The 16,157-nt window shown below is 47.3% G+C and overlaps 1 protein-coding gene across 2 annotated transcripts in view; it reads left to right on the forward strand.

Moving 5' to 3' along the window:
- Nucleotides 1–5,243, forward strand: part of CPXM2 (carboxypeptidase X, M14 family member 2) — a 135,700-nt gene extending 130,457 nt beyond the window's left edge. For both annotated transcript variants that reach the window (XM_005698585.3, XM_018041654.1), the window contains one exon: nucleotides 3,901–5,243. In XM_005698585.3, coding sequence (XP_005698642.2) covers nucleotides 3,901–4,154 — 254 coding nt within the window. In that variant the 3' untranslated portion in view covers nucleotides 4,155–5,243. The remainder of the gene's footprint in view (nucleotides 1–3,900) is intronic.

Here is a 16,157-nt window from a genome sequence, read left to right on the forward strand (position 1 = left end):
CATTTGACCTGCGAGGAAGCAGAGGCTCTGGGCAGGGAGAGGCTGGGATTCAGTACATGTAGAGTGTCACCCTGGCCCAGGTGTTCTTCGATGCCAGGCTGCCCACTCACGTGCCTGACAGAGAAGGACAATTATGGTGTCAACGGGTGACATGCATCTGAAATGCCGTGAAGCAGTGGTCTACAGTGTGATGCCCCCAATCACCTTCTCTCAAGGTAGTTAACCTGTTTCTTCACTCAGCCATTATTTCCTGAGCATCCCACCACTTGTCCCCCAGGATCTTATAGCTACTGACCACGAGGCCACACACTGGGCCGCATGGCATTTGGTACGTAGGAGCCCCACTGAACTGAACTGGACTGAACTGAGCCCCACATAGACGGGCACACACTGGTCCATTCATTCAGTCACTCAACAGATGCAGATTGTAAATTCGTCATGGGCCAGACATGCAAGGGACGGGTGTTCCTTATGGATCAAATGGGCTGTGTGATCTGGTTCTGCCCAGGACTTGTATTTTAAACATTATTAATGAGCTTCTATAAAAAAGTGATTCATTAAGGAGCCTGAAACATTCCTTGGACCATTAGTGCCTTGTAGGCAATGTGAGAAAAGGAGAGTTTTAAACAGAGTGGGAGATAAAATGTCTGCAGGGCCCTCCAAGACAGCAGAGAGAACTCTGCCTGATGAGCTTGGAATTTCAAGCCCCTGTCATCAAGGAGGGTTTCGATGAACTAATAGGAAACTCTGCTCACCCTCCCTTTATTCCCCCAAAATAATCTCCCAGCACCTTCTCATTACAGAGGAATCCCGTGTGTCACGGACGGTTCTTCATCGTGTTGGTTTCAGGGTCCTCCTGTGCATCACATAAGCTCTGAATCTGCCCTGATTTCTGTCTGAGGCTTATGTGATCTGACAGGTTTTATTCCAGGAGGGATTTTGCATAAAATAAGCAGGTGTATGAAATGGAATTCCACAGGGAGTGAAGTTGCTAAGAATGCTTTCTAAATGCAGGCAAATGTGCTGGCCCAACATCTGGCTCAGAATGCCATGTGACTGTTTTGTTCGGGAGACACTAACACAACCTGCTAATGAATGGCCCTCCGTTAGGACCTGGCTTGTCCCTTCCATACACCCATGCCGGGCAGTGCCAGCTGGGTGCCAGCCTCCCCATGCAGCCCCGCAGAATGCAGCCCCCGAGCACACACCTGGCAGGGCACCACAATAAGAAGGCTGGCACACCAAAGACAGGTGGATCAAGGAGGGTGTGAGGAGGGAGCTTTCTGCTGTTGCTGGGAGAAAAAGAATTCCACAGCCATCTTATAAATCTGAATTAGTAGTGCTGACAAGCATGTATTATTTATGGATTGCTTTCACTCCTCTGGCTCCCTGGACACCTCCCTTGGTGAGAACCTGGGCTGCCCCTTCCTTGGGGGCTTTCAAACTGACCTCCCGTGTGTCCTCGAGGTGGACACTCCTACTGAGAGGTCTCACCTCCAGGGGCCTCCATCAGGGTAGGCAGCCATTGGCAGGAGGCTGGTTCCTGACCTTAACTAACCCACCCCTGCGTTTGTGGGGAGAAAGTACCCACAGTAGTTGAGACGTACGGTGTTCAACTTCTCGCAGGAATAGGACATTTGGGTTCATGTTTGTATGACTGTTTGTCTTCATCCTGCTCAATCCAGCTGGCGTGCTTGGAGGACGCACTATTGAAACCCAGGATTAAGTGGGAAAGAGGAAGCACAGGTCGTATGGAGCCCAAGGCCCAGCACAGGGCCAGGACGGGACAGGGAAGCTACTCACACTCAGGTCATGAGGTCTAGAGGAGCAGAGGCTCCCCCGATGGGTGTGTCTGGGAGCTGAGAGCTTGGAGAAATGTCTTAGGGGATGCCTGCCCTGCCCAGGAGGTCGGGGCCATCTGATTAACTGGACAAAGACGGCCAGACGTGGCTCTTGGTCTCTGAAAAACCATGAAGTGGCATTTTATGTAGTTGAGAACCTTGCATTTTCGCTGGAGAAAGATGCATGTGCTGAGAAAGACAGGGAGCTGCCCTCCTGTGTTATATGCCCAGGGCTCTCACGTTGAGGCCTGTTTACCAGGTAGCGGACTCTGCAAGTGTGCGGCGAACAACTGCCTGTGTCTTTCATTTTCCGCAACATCCTGTGCTTTCGTGAGCTCACTGCACGCATTGCATGGGACGTCTCAGATAAACAGAGATTTGTGATGTCAGTTTAAATGTGGTGCTTTAGAGTGTTATGTGTGTGAAAGATACATATTCACTCACACAGAGAGTTCTCGTCCATCCATTAGAGGACTTCTGGACTCGTTCAGATGAGTAAACCTTGCCCAGGCCTACATAGCACTTGATCAAACCCAGCCTTTTCTCTTTAGACTGGACAGGACAGATTGTCCTGAGAGAGAGAACAAGCCTGGCCCTGAGACCAGCAGAGCACTAGCTGTGTGACCTTGTGCAGATGTGACGCTTCCCTGGGCGTCCAGTTACTCCTGTAGAAATGGAGGTTGTCACACCGCTTACCACGAAGCTTGACTGGGTCAGTCTGGGAGATTGGCACCTGTCTCATCCTTCTGTGCGCTGCGTCAGAATTGACATTTCCTTTTTGGTCTGTCGGACACGACCGAAGTCACTTAGCAGCAGCAGCAGCAGTCAAAGCTATGGCTTTTCCAGTAGTCATGTATGGATGTGAGAGTTGGACCATAAAGAAAGCTGAGCACCAAAGAATTGATGCTTTCGAACTGTGATGTTGGAGAAGACTCTTGAGAGTCCCTTGAAACTGCAAGGAGATCCAACTGGTCAAGCCTCAGGGAAATCAGCCCTGAATATTCACTGGAAGGACTGGAGCTGAAGCTCCAATACTTTGGCCACCCCATGCAAAGAACTGACTCACTGGAAAATACCCTGATGCTGGGAAAGATTGAAGGGAGGAGGAGAAGGGGATGACAGAGGATGAGATGGTTGGTTGGATGGCATCACCAACTCGATGGACATGAGTTTGAGCAGGCTTTGGGAGTTGGTGATGGACAGGGAACCCTGGTGTGCTGCAGTCCACGGGGTTGCAGAGTTGGACACAACTGAGCAACTGAACTGAACTGAAGTTTCTATTGCAAAGCCTCCTTAATGTCAGGGGTCCTAGTGATCTCAGCAGGTGTGGGTTCCCTGGGGAGGAGTGGCCTTGGCCTCAGATCCTGCTTTATTCAACAAGAATCTAGCCTTGAGCTGAGGATGGATATGGGTCCAGTTAGATCCCTGTTGGATGCCTGATCAATGGTGTCACTGAGCGGGTGCTGGGGAGGAGGCAAGGGACACTGCCTGCAACATGTACCTGCCCCTGAAGCTCCACTTCTTCGTGGAAGACCATGGAATGAGGTGCAGACATCTGGGACCTCCTTCCAGGTCACTTGGCCCAAGTCCTCTGTAGCCTCTTCCTTCTTTTTCAGAAGTGGAGAGCCCCGCCCTCATACTACTCTTCTATGTTTATAGCCGTGCTAAGGGAAGCCAGGAAACCAGGCACAGATGGCTTTTCAAGGTGGCATTCTGTGGCAAGGGCATACGGTTTAGAAGTTCAAGTTCATAATGAATGGTGTGTATTGTCAGAAAGGAATGTTAGCGATCATGTCTCCATCTCTGCTCATGCGTATTAACACTGCAGGGAGCCTACACCCCAGTCCCCTTCCTGTTAAAACCATTAAGGTAACGTCCCAAAAGGAAAACATCTTGGCCTCCAAAATGTACTAAGAATTTGCATCTGCCGGGGCTCGAATTCCACACTGCCTGCCTCCAAGTCTCTCCCTGGCCAGGAGACTGGTCTTGGAATAACAGGGCTGGTTGGTATCTGTGTTAGAAAGGGACTGCTCTCAATTCTCCTGTTTCCTTTTCACAGCCAGCGATGGGGATTACTGGCGCCTCCTCAACCCTGGAGAGTATGTGGTCACAGCCAAGGCAGAAGGTTTCACCTCGTCCACTAAGAACTGCATGGTCGGCTATGACATGGGGGCCACGCAATGCGACTTCACGCTCAGCAAAACCAACCTGGCCAGGATCAGAGAGATCATGGAGAAGTTCGGAAAGCAGCCCGTCAGCCTGCCAGCCAGGCGGTTGAAGCTGCGGGGGCGGAAGAGACGACAGCGCGGGTGACCTCCCAACTCTTGAGTCATGTCCTGGACCCCTGCAAATTAAACCGCCTTGGTTGTAGCTCCATAGAGGACTCACTCCTTGTTGTTTTCTCTGTAATTCATGAAGGGCTGGGAGTATGTGTGCACTGCAAGGCTGGCCCCCAGCAGCGGACTTAGGATAGTTTCTTTGTTCCCATTTATCCAAATAACTTGGGCAAAGCAGCAGAGGAAGGCTGGTAGAGGTGAAATAATTCAACAAGCCACCCTGGGACTCTGAGAGAGAGAGAGGGAGGAACTTTCCTTTTGAGGGTCTCTGGGCTGTACAGGAAAGGAAACCGGTGCTTCTCCTGTTTGCGTGACAGTAAGAATTCCTGGTGCATTTACAATTTGCTCAGTGAAAGCGGCAGCATTCCCAGGGCTCTGCTGTCCCAAATGTTACCAGCTGAGATGCTCACAAGCATTCTAAGAACCCACTCTCTCTGGCCCCAGGGCGTTCCGAGCTGCTACAGATGAATCCTGCACTCTGTTGACAATAGAGACATTACCAAGTGAGCATCAGTCTGCCTCTTGATTTAGCTTAGTTCCCCTTTCAACAAAGGATCATGCTCATAAAAGGAGAGAAAGGCTGAAATAATTCAAGAGTGAACGTGGGCAGCAGGCGTGCATTGGGTCGAGTGCTGTGCAGTGGGGCCCACAGAGAACCCCCAAAACTTCCTGCTGCTGCAGTCGGGGGCTCCCTAAACAGGGACAGAAGGAGGTGCCAGCCTCCCTAAGGAACCAGAGCAGTTAGCCTGGCTCTCTGACCTGCTGGGACTTGAAAAGAGCAGAAGAGGCTGACCGCCAGCCCTCCCTGTTCAATATAGTCCTCCTTTCCTAGAAACGAGCACTCCTAAGCTGGCCTGACATCACCCTGGCAGTTATTTTTGGTATGTGGGATGCTGGGCCATCCAGATTAGACTCCATTTGATGAAAAGCTCTTAGAATTATCAGGGAGCATTGGTGTGGGAGGGGTTATTGAATCTCCATGCAAGAGCACAGTTCGTCTCGCTTTTTATTAATGTTGCTGCCTCACTGACCTGGGAAGAAGAGAAAAATAAAGCAAGTGGTGAGATCCTTCTAGTCGTGTGGTTTTCTCGGGTAGACTCACAGCCACCCAGACGCCATGCCCCACCTCCTCTCTCTGCAGTTGGTCACTCTGGAGAAGGCACCTGTTCTAGAGGGGCAGCTTGTACCCAGATCAAGGTCCGTAGAGGTGCGGCCAGCTCTGTGTCCCCTGCCTCCTGCCGCAGGGTGGGGATGGGGGCGCCTGTGCTGGGGTGAAGTCATCCTGACACTTGGGACCCACTAGTAACTCCTGGAGATGCCAGGGAGTGCCTTCCCAGAAAAGAGTCTCATGGCATTTTCTGAGAATCTACACAAGAGATCGGCAGCCTTATAAAGGATTAGATCGTAAATATTTTAGGTTTTGCAGGCCATAAAGTCTCTGTCACAAGTACTCAGCTCTGCTATTCTAGCACAAAAGCAGACATACCCCATACATAAATCAAGCGGGCATGGCCGTGTTCCAGTAAAACTTCATTAAAACATGTGGCAGAGACTTCCCTGGAGGTCCTGTAAGGTTAGGATGCTATGCTTTCACTGCGGTGGACCAGGTTCAATCCCTGGTGGGGGAACTAAGATCCTACAAGGAGGCCAAAACTAAAAACATGTTGCAGCTGGGTTTGACCACAGTCTGGGGCACTGTTAGCTGACCCCTGCTGTTTACAAGAACCTTCTGTGGTGATGGAGATGTCTGATTCTGTGGTACCTAACACAGTAGCCAGTAGCCACACATGGCCTTTGAGCACTTGAAATGTGACTCGTACAACTTGGGGAAAGCATTTCTAGTTACATGATTTGAATGAATTTAACTTTCTATAGTCATATAGCTATTCACCACATAGCTCTCCATGGAGCCTGTTGTAGGAAAACCCTTGCAGCGTTAGTTGTGACAGGTGACACTAGAAAACCCTTGAAATGATCAACCAGCCCTGCAGTTCAGAAGGATCAGCATTCCAAGGGCATCGGCAGATGGTGGATCGACAGATCCCTGCTGCATCCTGCTGGGAAGCTTGGTCCCTGCACTTGGCACCGAGATGACTCTCATTGCCAGCGTCTATCTCTCTAACCCGTGGGGCTATGGTTCACAATCTGCCACGTTCAGCAATTCTCAGCCCCCTGCAAGCGTATCTTCAGACTTAGCCCAGCCACAGGTGTCGGGTTTGCAGGCTGGAGCTGTGGCTTCCAGGCCTGGCACTGCCCTTTGGTGGGTGATCTCGGGCGGGGCAGCCTCTCTGTTCTCTCCTCTGCTCCTGTGGAGTAAGCCCGTGGGCTTGTGGACTGTGAAGGCCTGTGGGGCTGTGATGTCCCCTGATCTCTGGGGGAGAGGTGATATTCCAGATCCTGACGCTCTGGTCCATTAGAGCTGCTTCTCTACTCAGCTGCTTTGGTGGGCTCCCCGTTGGCTCTGTAATAATTCAGTGGCTTCTCCTTGCTGAGCCAAGCCCAGACCATATTCCTTCACCTAGTTCCTGGGGCTTCTCTCCTGCTTTCCAGCCAGAATTACCCCTCCCGGATCTTGCTGAGAGGTGGCCTTGGGCCTCTGCATCCCTGTCTCTCCCCACAGCTGGAAACCTTCCTGCTCCTCTCAAAGCCTTTTTTCAAATGCCACCTCCTACAGGAAGCCTTCCTTGCTCTCACAACATGGACATGTTGGGACAGATGGACTGGGCCCTCAGGGCCTCTAGCTGTCCACCCCTTTCCACTAGGAGTCGTCTCATGGCTGGTTCTCCTGGCCATTGTCCCAGAATCTCCCCAAGGGCAAGAATGATGTCGTCACCCTGGGTCTCTGCCCCACTTGGCTGGCTCAGCTTCCTCCTCACAGCACATGCTCAGTAAATACGTGTGGAACTGAACCAGCCTTGTGCACGTGCTGCTTCTTGGTTGTATGGTTTTGGCCGCACAGCACAGCGTGCAGGATCTTAGTTCCCCCTCAAGGGATCGAACCTGTGTTACCTGCCATGGAGGCACGGAGTCTGAACCACTGGACCACCAGCGAAGTCTGTGTGCTGCTTTGTAAGATCCCTTAAAAGTTAAGAAGATGTGATTTCAGAAACTGAAAAGTTGTACCATGGATTTATTCAGTATGTTATTACCTCTTCAAAAGTCTTCACTTTTATAGGTAAGTGTAAGACTTGACTGAATAGAAACATGTTTGAAAGATTTGTAAAAGGGTTTTGCTTTCCATCTGGATGTCTTTCTTTAGAGTAAAATCAACACAAAACATCTGCTTCTGGCAGAAAATCCTCTGTTTATCCTTACTCTCCCACTCAGGGCCCAGGTGGCCACTGCAGCCCTGCTCTTTTTAATGTCACCTGTGTTTTTGGTTAAAGGGCATTTAAGGAGCTGCTCAGATCAGGATGCTTCAGGGATCGCATCTCAGTTTCAATGACTTTAACAGGAAGCCCTGAGATTTATCTAGTCTTTGTGTAACAAAGATATTAAGAGCAACCTTTTTTTCAGTATTTTTTTACTGAAGTATAGTTGATTTACAATGCTATGTTCATTTCTGCTGTGCAGTAAAGTGATTCAGTTATACATACATACATGCTGCTGCTGCTGCCAAGTCACTTCAGTCGTGTCCGACTCTGTGCGGCCCCATAGACGGCAGCCCACCAGGCTCCCACGTCCCTGGGAGTCTCCAGGCAAGAACACTGGAGTGGGTTGCCATTTCCTTCTCCAATGCATGAAAATGAAAAGTGAAAGTGAAGTCACTCAGTCATGTCGGACTCTTCGCGACCCCATGGACTGCAGCCTACAGGCTCCTCTGTCCATGGGATTTTCCAGGCAAGAGACCTGGAGTGGGGTGCCATCGCCTTCTCCCATACATACATACATACATATATATGGACTTCCCTGTTGGCTCAGCTGGTAAAGAATCCACCTGCAATGCAGGAGACCTGGGTTGTCGGGAAGATCCCCTGGAGAAGGAAAAGGCTATCCACTCCAGTATTCTGGCCTGGAGAACTGCATGGCCTGTGTATAATCCATGTATAGTTGATTTACAATGCTATGTTAATTTCTGCTGTGCAGTAAAGTGATTCAGTTGTGTATATATATATATTCTTTTAAAATATTCTTTTCCATTATGGTTTATCATAGGATAATGAATATAATTCTCTGTGCTCTACAGTAGGATCTTGTGGTCTATCCATTCTATGTATACAGGCTTACATCTGCTAATTCCAAATGAACAACTTTAAAGCACTGGACATTTTGTTAATGTCCAAGTCATGATGTAGCATAAAGGATGTTTTATTAATATTTACGTGCTATTTGGGTGGCTGGGCCAGAAAAGTAGCACAGATTCTCAGGTTCAGAATTGGTCCTGGAGGTCACCACCCAGCCTGGAGAAGCTCACGTTCCCACCCCACTTTGTGTTGACATCCCCATGGCCATTGGGGGAGTCACAGTGGCTGGGGTCGCTGCCACCCACAAAGCCGCACCTTGAAGGACTAAACAGAAAGCTGGTTAGAGACAAGCTCCCCACAGCCAGATTCTGCAGCTGAGCTCTGGGTACCAGGAACAGTCTCTCCTGAGGCTATGGGAGTTCTTCCTTCTGTCCGTCTATCCCCTGCCACACAGATACAGCTCCAAGTTCCTAGCCAAGACACAAGGTGTCCAGAAAAAATTAGAAAAAAATCAGAGCAATGGAACCCTTGGGATAGAGTCTCCAGTGCCTGCTGGTCTGTACGGAGGAGAATGACAGGTCTTTAGAGCCGAGGGGCACCTCAAGATGAATGAGGTTTCCAGGGGTGGAGACCACGTGTCCCCTTGCAGGCCAATTCTGATGCATCAGTAAGTAGCTGCTTGGAGCCCTGTGTTGAGAAAGATTCTGAAGCAGAGCCCTGCCTCAGTAGGAAGCAATGTGACAATTGATTAGCTATGTCTGCTCTGGGTGTGGGAAGGGGTGACAGCGCTGATGGCCCACGTTTCCATCCTTAAATAGTCCCATCCCCCTGGGCTTAGAAATGGAAAAACCGAGGTCCGGGGAGAGGCGCAAAGTATCCAAAGCTGTGTGTCAGTTCACAGCAGAGGCCACACTCTCAGAGCAATGCTCTTTCCACTGCCCTTCTGGAACACCATAATTAGGTCCCGGAGCAGCCTTGCACTCTGTGCCTCTCGGCCTTTCCTAGGAGCAAAGAAAGAGATGGAGTCGGGGTGAGCTTGGGAAATCAGAGGAGGGAAGATGGGAACCCTTGTCTGATCAGCTTGTCCGGGGAAACTGTCGGTGAGGAGCCAATGAACGTGCAGTACAGCCCTAAAGAAGCCGCTGGGCCTGACTCTGGGTGCTTCTCGCCATCAGAGTGCTCTGCCCACTTCAGACGGCCTGACAGCTGGATGCTGCCCTCACTCCCGGCCCCATTTTGATTCTCAGTTAGTGATGCTCACTGGGGGTGCAGCTCTGTGTCCTTCGCAGCTTCGTGAGCATCACCCTGGCGCTCCTTGTTGCCTCTTCTCTCATGAGAGCAGGCCTGATGGAGAAGGGCCGCAGGCTCCGCTCACGCTCCTTGCAGCCTGTGTTAGTGGACTCTGCGTCTGGTCCGTTTCTCAGCTTCTGCGGGAGGACCTCTTTCTGGAGGCCCCTTCAAGCCTTTCTCACTCACCTCTGACTCATTTTAGAGCAAAATGTTTAAAAGCATCTTTCTTGAAGCCAATCAGGGTTGTCGTCCCAGCCCTGCCTCTTAGACTATGAGAGTTCTTCCTTCTGTCCGTCTGTCCTATGCCACACAGATACAGCTCCAAGCTCCTAGCCAAACTTGGGTAAATGATATAGCCTCTGTGACTCAGTCTTCTCATCTGTAGAGTCTATATAATAATAGGACCTCCCTCACATGTCTGTGGTGAGGGTCCATCTTGGGGGGCATTTAGGCTGGCACTTGGCACACTGCAGGCACTAAGAGGCAGTGTAAATCATGCTAAATTGCTTTGGTCGTGTCCACCTCTTTGCAACCCCATGGATTGTAGCCCACCAGGCTCCTCTATCTATGGGATTCTCCAGGCAAGAATATTGGAATGGGTTGCCATTTCCTTCTCCAGGAGAACGTCCCGACCCAGGGTTCAAAACCACATCTCTTATTAGTTCTTTACCACTAATGCCACTTAAGAGGCAGAGAAGAAGCTAAGTATTTTTTTATTCAGGTACTATGTCCCCGGCACCATGTGTATGACTTTTAATCCTCGTAAAGTGTTAGTTGCTCAATCATGTCTGACTCTTTGTGACCCCATGGACTATAGCCCACCAGGCTCTTCTGTCCAAGGGGATTTTCCAGGCAAGAATACTGGAGTGGGTTGCCAGTTCCTTCTCCTTAATCCTCATAGCTGCACCTAGAGATAAGCCTCATTCCTATTCTCAAATGAGAAAACAGGCTGAGGCCCGGAAGAAATCAGTATAGATCATCTACTTTAATTTCTGCTTTCGTTTTCTAAGTTAATCATTACTATGGAAGCAACCATCTTGATCTACTCCTTGATCTGCTCTGGGAACCTGTGTTAGCGGAGCAGACGGGAGAGCTAGCTGAGCTGAGGAGACAGACGCTCCCGGAGCCACAGAAGCACATCTGGCCGTGGAGAATCCTTACTGCATGGCATCAGCTTTTAAGGAATTTTCACCGAGAGTTGGGGTTTCCTGTCTGAGTCTGCCTCGCCGTTCTCTCCAGACATGTGCTCTAACTGTCAGGCTTCCCAGACGGGGACGCAGCAACGGCCACTGTCCTTCGGGTGTTGTCCTCGTCAAGCTCTGGGAAGCCCAGAGACTCCAGGACATCAGATTCTGGTTCTGTGCCTTCAGCAGGTTCCATCAGAGCGCACTGCACAGGGCCAGGGGGATTCTTCAGGGCAAGAAGAAAGGGGGGACCTTTGAACCTCATGGAGAAAGTTCCACTGGCACCCCCAGGCCTGCAGAGGAAGGAAAGAGTCCTCCCATGAATCATGGCCCCTCTTGGGAGGGGGGCAATGAAATAGAGAGGGAAGGGATGGGGCTTTGAGGGATGGGCTTAAGTGTAACCCTTGCTTTGGCCATCTGAGTGGCACTTAAAAAGCCTCTTTATCTGAGATCTCCCACCTCTTCAACGGGTTTAGTCATCCCTGCTGCTTACAGATACTGTGGCGAGTCAATCAATGTTAATGTATTTGAAATGTTTGGAAGTTTCAGCATCCAAAAGATCTAGCAACAAAAAAGGCCTATTTTTAGAGAAAAGTGCAGCCGCTTTAGGAAACAGTCTGGCAGAATTCTTAAAATGCTCAACGTGGAGTTACCATACGATCCAGCAATTCTACTCGTAGATAAATACTCAAGAGAAATGAAAACTTGTCAACATGAAACTTGTGTGGGAACGTTCAGAGCAGCATAATTCATAGTAGCTAGAAAGTGGAGACAAGCCAAATGTCCATCAACGGCTAAGTGGATAAATGAAATGTGACCTAGTATTACAATGGAACATTGTTCAGTCATAAAAGGGCATGAAATACTGATCCGTGCTGAACGCAGATGAACTTGGAAAGCATTATGCCAAGTGAAAACACATTAGTCACGAAAGACCACATGTTGTACGATTCCACTTACATGAACTGTCTGGAATAGGCAAATCCATAAAGACAAAGTGGATTAGTGGTTGCCTAGAGCTGCAGGGATCAGGAGGTTGGGTGGAGGTAATGGCTGAGGGGTATGGAGTTTCTTTAGAGGGTTATGAACATGTTCTAAGGTTGATCGTGGTAACGACTGCACATATCTGAAAAGTCATTTAATGGTACACTTTAATGAATTGTCTGATATATATTATATTCAATAAGGCTGTTTAAAAAAAAAGGTCATCCCAGAATAAATAAGAATCATTTTCTCATATAACATTCCAGACAAGACCTTGGTTGCATAAGTAATTTTTTCAATTATATCCTAGGAAGAAAGAGAGACTCTTGAGACTCCCTTGGACTGCAAGGAGATCCAACCAGTCCATTCTGAAGGAGATCAGCCCTGGGATTTCTTTGGAAGGAATGATGCTAAAGCTGAAACTTCAGTACTTTGGCCATCTCATGCAAAGAGTTGACTCATTGGAAAAGACTCTGATGCTTGGAGGGATTGGAGGCAGGAGGAGAAGGGGACGACAGAGGATGAGATGGCTGGATGGCATCACTGACTCGATGGACGTGAGTCTGAGTGAACTCCGGGAGTTGGTGATGGACATAGAGGCCTGGCATGCTGCGATTCATGGGGTCGCAAAGAGTTGGACACGACTGAGAAACTGAACTGAACTGAACTGAACTGAAGAAAGAGACCGGGTTCCTACAAAACCCATGCAAACAACTATAGAGCCATTCAAAACAGGGAGACTCAGTAAGTTTCTGAATTCAGCTTTAAAAAATAAAACAAATAAAATTCACTTTGTAAGTTTATTCTTCATTAGCTTCTCCATATTCTGGAATAAACTTACACTCCACTAGAGAACAGCTTACTTTAGGGCAAAGCTACTTTTTTCCTTGAAAAATAAGAGCATGTACATAGCTGTATTTCCCTATCACTGTTGCTTCTGGTATTGTCTTAATTGATTATGTCCAATATAGCTTTTAACCAAAGTAAGCAACTTCTTTTTTATCCAGCAAACTGTGGGGTGGTTAATTGAGAACTTTGTCACTCATCAGCATTTTAGCAACTAGCAGAGTTCATATATCAATATAACAACTTTCTGTAGCCATGTACCTCCCTTAAAAAAATCTCTAAAAGTAGCAAAAATGTTCATGTTCATTAATATAGCCCAATGAATATAAAAATAAGAAGCAGAGTTCTATCAATGCAAAACTGTGCTTAGTAATCATTTCAGCATTCATCTTGCTTAGAAATGATCTAGGCAGCCAATGATTATCCTTCAGTTAATGCAATTTGGTGTCAGTCCCAGGGTTTAAATTACTTAAAGATCTTGGAAATTATCTTCATGCTGACACACTACAAAACACAATTGCTGTTGAAATATAGTGTGTCAGAAAAATGATTCAATTTAGTTGAACACAAACTTCACGTTTTTCAGAGCCTGAAATATTAACTAGGAATAATGTTAGCATCTTTGATAAGTAGAAGAGAATAAGTCTAAGAAAAAACACCCTTTAGAATAAAAGTCCCCTATTATACATAGCATTAATCAATTAGAGAAGACATAGTAGTATTTATTAAGTCAAAATAATTAAATTAGTCTCATTTTCCAAAGATTTACCTTAGTTGTATGGATTCCTAAAATGTTTCTAAGTTAGCTTTAGCCAGCATATTAAAGAATTATAAGCTTAAGGTCCTTATTTTCTGATAATTGTATGAAATAATTTATGTAAGTGTTTATCTCTATAAACCAATCAGATCCTTGCTCCTTTCGTTTCAAAGACTTTGTAATTTTACTTATTAACAGCTTCTGAAGATAGGAAAACATCCAATACACAATTAAAGGTAAAGTTCTTTCTGAGCTACAGACACGGACATAAGTATCCATAGAGGGCTGACAGCTTCCACACTACCATCTTAGACACTGTTCATAACAACTCACAGGTTCAAATAGAAAATTGCTGTTGTCTTTCTTGAAAAGAAAGTGAAAGTGAAAATAACTCAGACATGTCCGACTCTTTTTGACCCCATGGATTATACAGTCCATGGAATTCTCCAGGCCAGAATATTGGAGTGGGTAGCCTTTCTCTTTTCCAGGGGATCTTCTCAACCCAGGGATTGAACCCACATCTCCCACACTGCAGGTGGATTCTTTACCAGCTGAGCCACCACGGAAGCAGATATACAATTCTTAATTGATTTGTGTTCAAAATATGCAGATGACAAATAAAAAACTATAGGTGAGATCTTACTTCCAGCAGCCAGCAATGATCTTTCTAGGCTTGGGGCTACCCTCCAGCTTTAGGGTTCACTTTGCTTGTATCTGCAGAGCCAGAATAGTGAGGACATTTTCTCCCCTGGGTATCCCCTCCCCAGTGAGTGGTAGGTGTGACTGTGTAATTACTCCAACTGCCTGACCCTTGAGTTGAATGTAGATTCTTTCCAGGAGTCCCAGAGGGGCTGGTCAAGGTCACTCATGATGGCGCTTGGTTTATAACACGTTTGTCCATGTAAAAATATAGTTGCAACCTAACAGTTGAGAGTTATGTTTTATTTAGCAGAAAGTTTTAGGACTTAAGCCCAGGAGACAGTGTCTCAAGTAGCTCTGAGAGAATTCTTCCAAGGAAGCAAGGGAAGGAGCCAGGTTATATAGAAATCTTACAACAAAGGGCAGGTAGTCAGAACATCAAAAGATTATTGTTATTTAAAGAAAACCAGATATCCCAAGTTGAGGAATTTAGTGCTTTTCTGTGTATGGGAAGATGCAAGAGTCTGGGCTCACTGAAATAATTTCTTTCTCACGCATCTCAGCTGTCTGGGGCGTTTCCTGTGTGTCCCTCAGTGCTCACCATAGGGAGTGGCTGCAGCCCAATGCCTGCTAGATCACAAGTATTGTTTTCCTTCCTGGTTTCCTTAGGTCTCAGCAGTTCACATTTGGAGGGCTGTAATCACAATGACTGTGACATCTTTGTTTACTGATATGGCAGGAATACTCCATTTCTCATGTCCTTGCTTAGAACGCTTCATTCTTGATTCAAGGTCTCCACACTCTTACCTCGTTTTCCTGGGCTCACTTCCCAGTGAATCCCTTTCACAGAAATCCACATTCCTGAAGCTGCTTCTGGAAAACCTAACCCAATTGTTTATTTAATATCTCCTTCATGTTTAGCAACTGAACCCTGAGTATATTCAAGGTTCTTTTTTCTTTAAAGGGCATTTTCAATGGTTAATAATATGAACAAGGAAACGGCTACATTTCTAAATTGTCCTTGAGGGCAGGAGTAGCACCACGTTGGTAAGCTCTGGATAATGAGATATAAATGAGAATTCCAGGATGTGCAATTAAAAGGAGGGCTTGCCTTTTTGTTCTTTTTTTCTTCCTCCTTCTGTCAGCCTGGAACAGAGACATGAAGGCTGGCACTCCAGCAACCATCTTGGATCCAGGCCTCAAAGATGGAAACCAAGCCCTGAGCATGGCAGAGCCTACAGCCTGGAGATACTGACGTGCCAGCATATCAGTCCCCAGCTGTCTTCCTCTGGACAATTCCCACCTACCTGTTTCAGCCTGCATTATCAGGGGGTTTCAGGTTGTATGCAACAGATCTCTATCCTAACTGACTCAAGGCTCAAATACAAGTCTCTCTGATGGGAAAGTTAGCATCTCCAACCCTTCAGCAACACTGAACTCGGGAACATTTTTGCATATATTTTACTAATTTAGTCTGCCTCCGAACTTCAGAAACCAAAAGCCAAAATGCTAAATGGTGACTAAAAAGAATAACTGTGTTGCTGGGGTATTTTCAGCTCCTCTGTTCAGATGTTCCATTATGCACCAAGGTCCTTTGTGGACAACCTCATCGAATTGCCTGCTATTTTTAATGTTTCTCAAGCTGTCGCTGGGCACCACCCCCTAACTCGGCAGCCATTGTTAAGGACTCTAGAGTGTAAAATTGCTTCAGTTCGCTGACCTTGATGGAGCCTTGGATGCTACTGTGGTCATGCATTTGGATGGGAACTTGCAGCATAGTGGATCTGTACCAGTGACCTTGGATCATTTTGCCAGTGCAAAGAATAGAAACATACTATTTCAAAACACTGCATCAAACCTTCTTGCTGATCAATAAATAAAGAATTTTCAAAATACTTCTTTTGGTTAACAGAAAGGAAGGCTTCCCTGGTGGCTCAGACAGTAAAGAATCTGCCTGCAGTGTAGGAGACTGGGGTTTGATCCCTGGGTCAGGAAGACCCTTTGGTGACCTTAATGGCTACCTACTCCAGTATTTTTGCCTGGGAAGTTCCATGGATAGAGAAGCCCTGTGGGCTACAGTCCATGGGGTCACAAAG

Source organism: Capra hircus, chromosome 26, assembly GCF_001704415.2.
Source record: "Capra hircus breed San Clemente chromosome 26, ASM170441v1, whole genome shotgun sequence".
NCBI classification, from domain to species: domain Eukaryota; kingdom Metazoa; phylum Chordata; class Mammalia; order Artiodactyla; family Bovidae; genus Capra; species Capra hircus.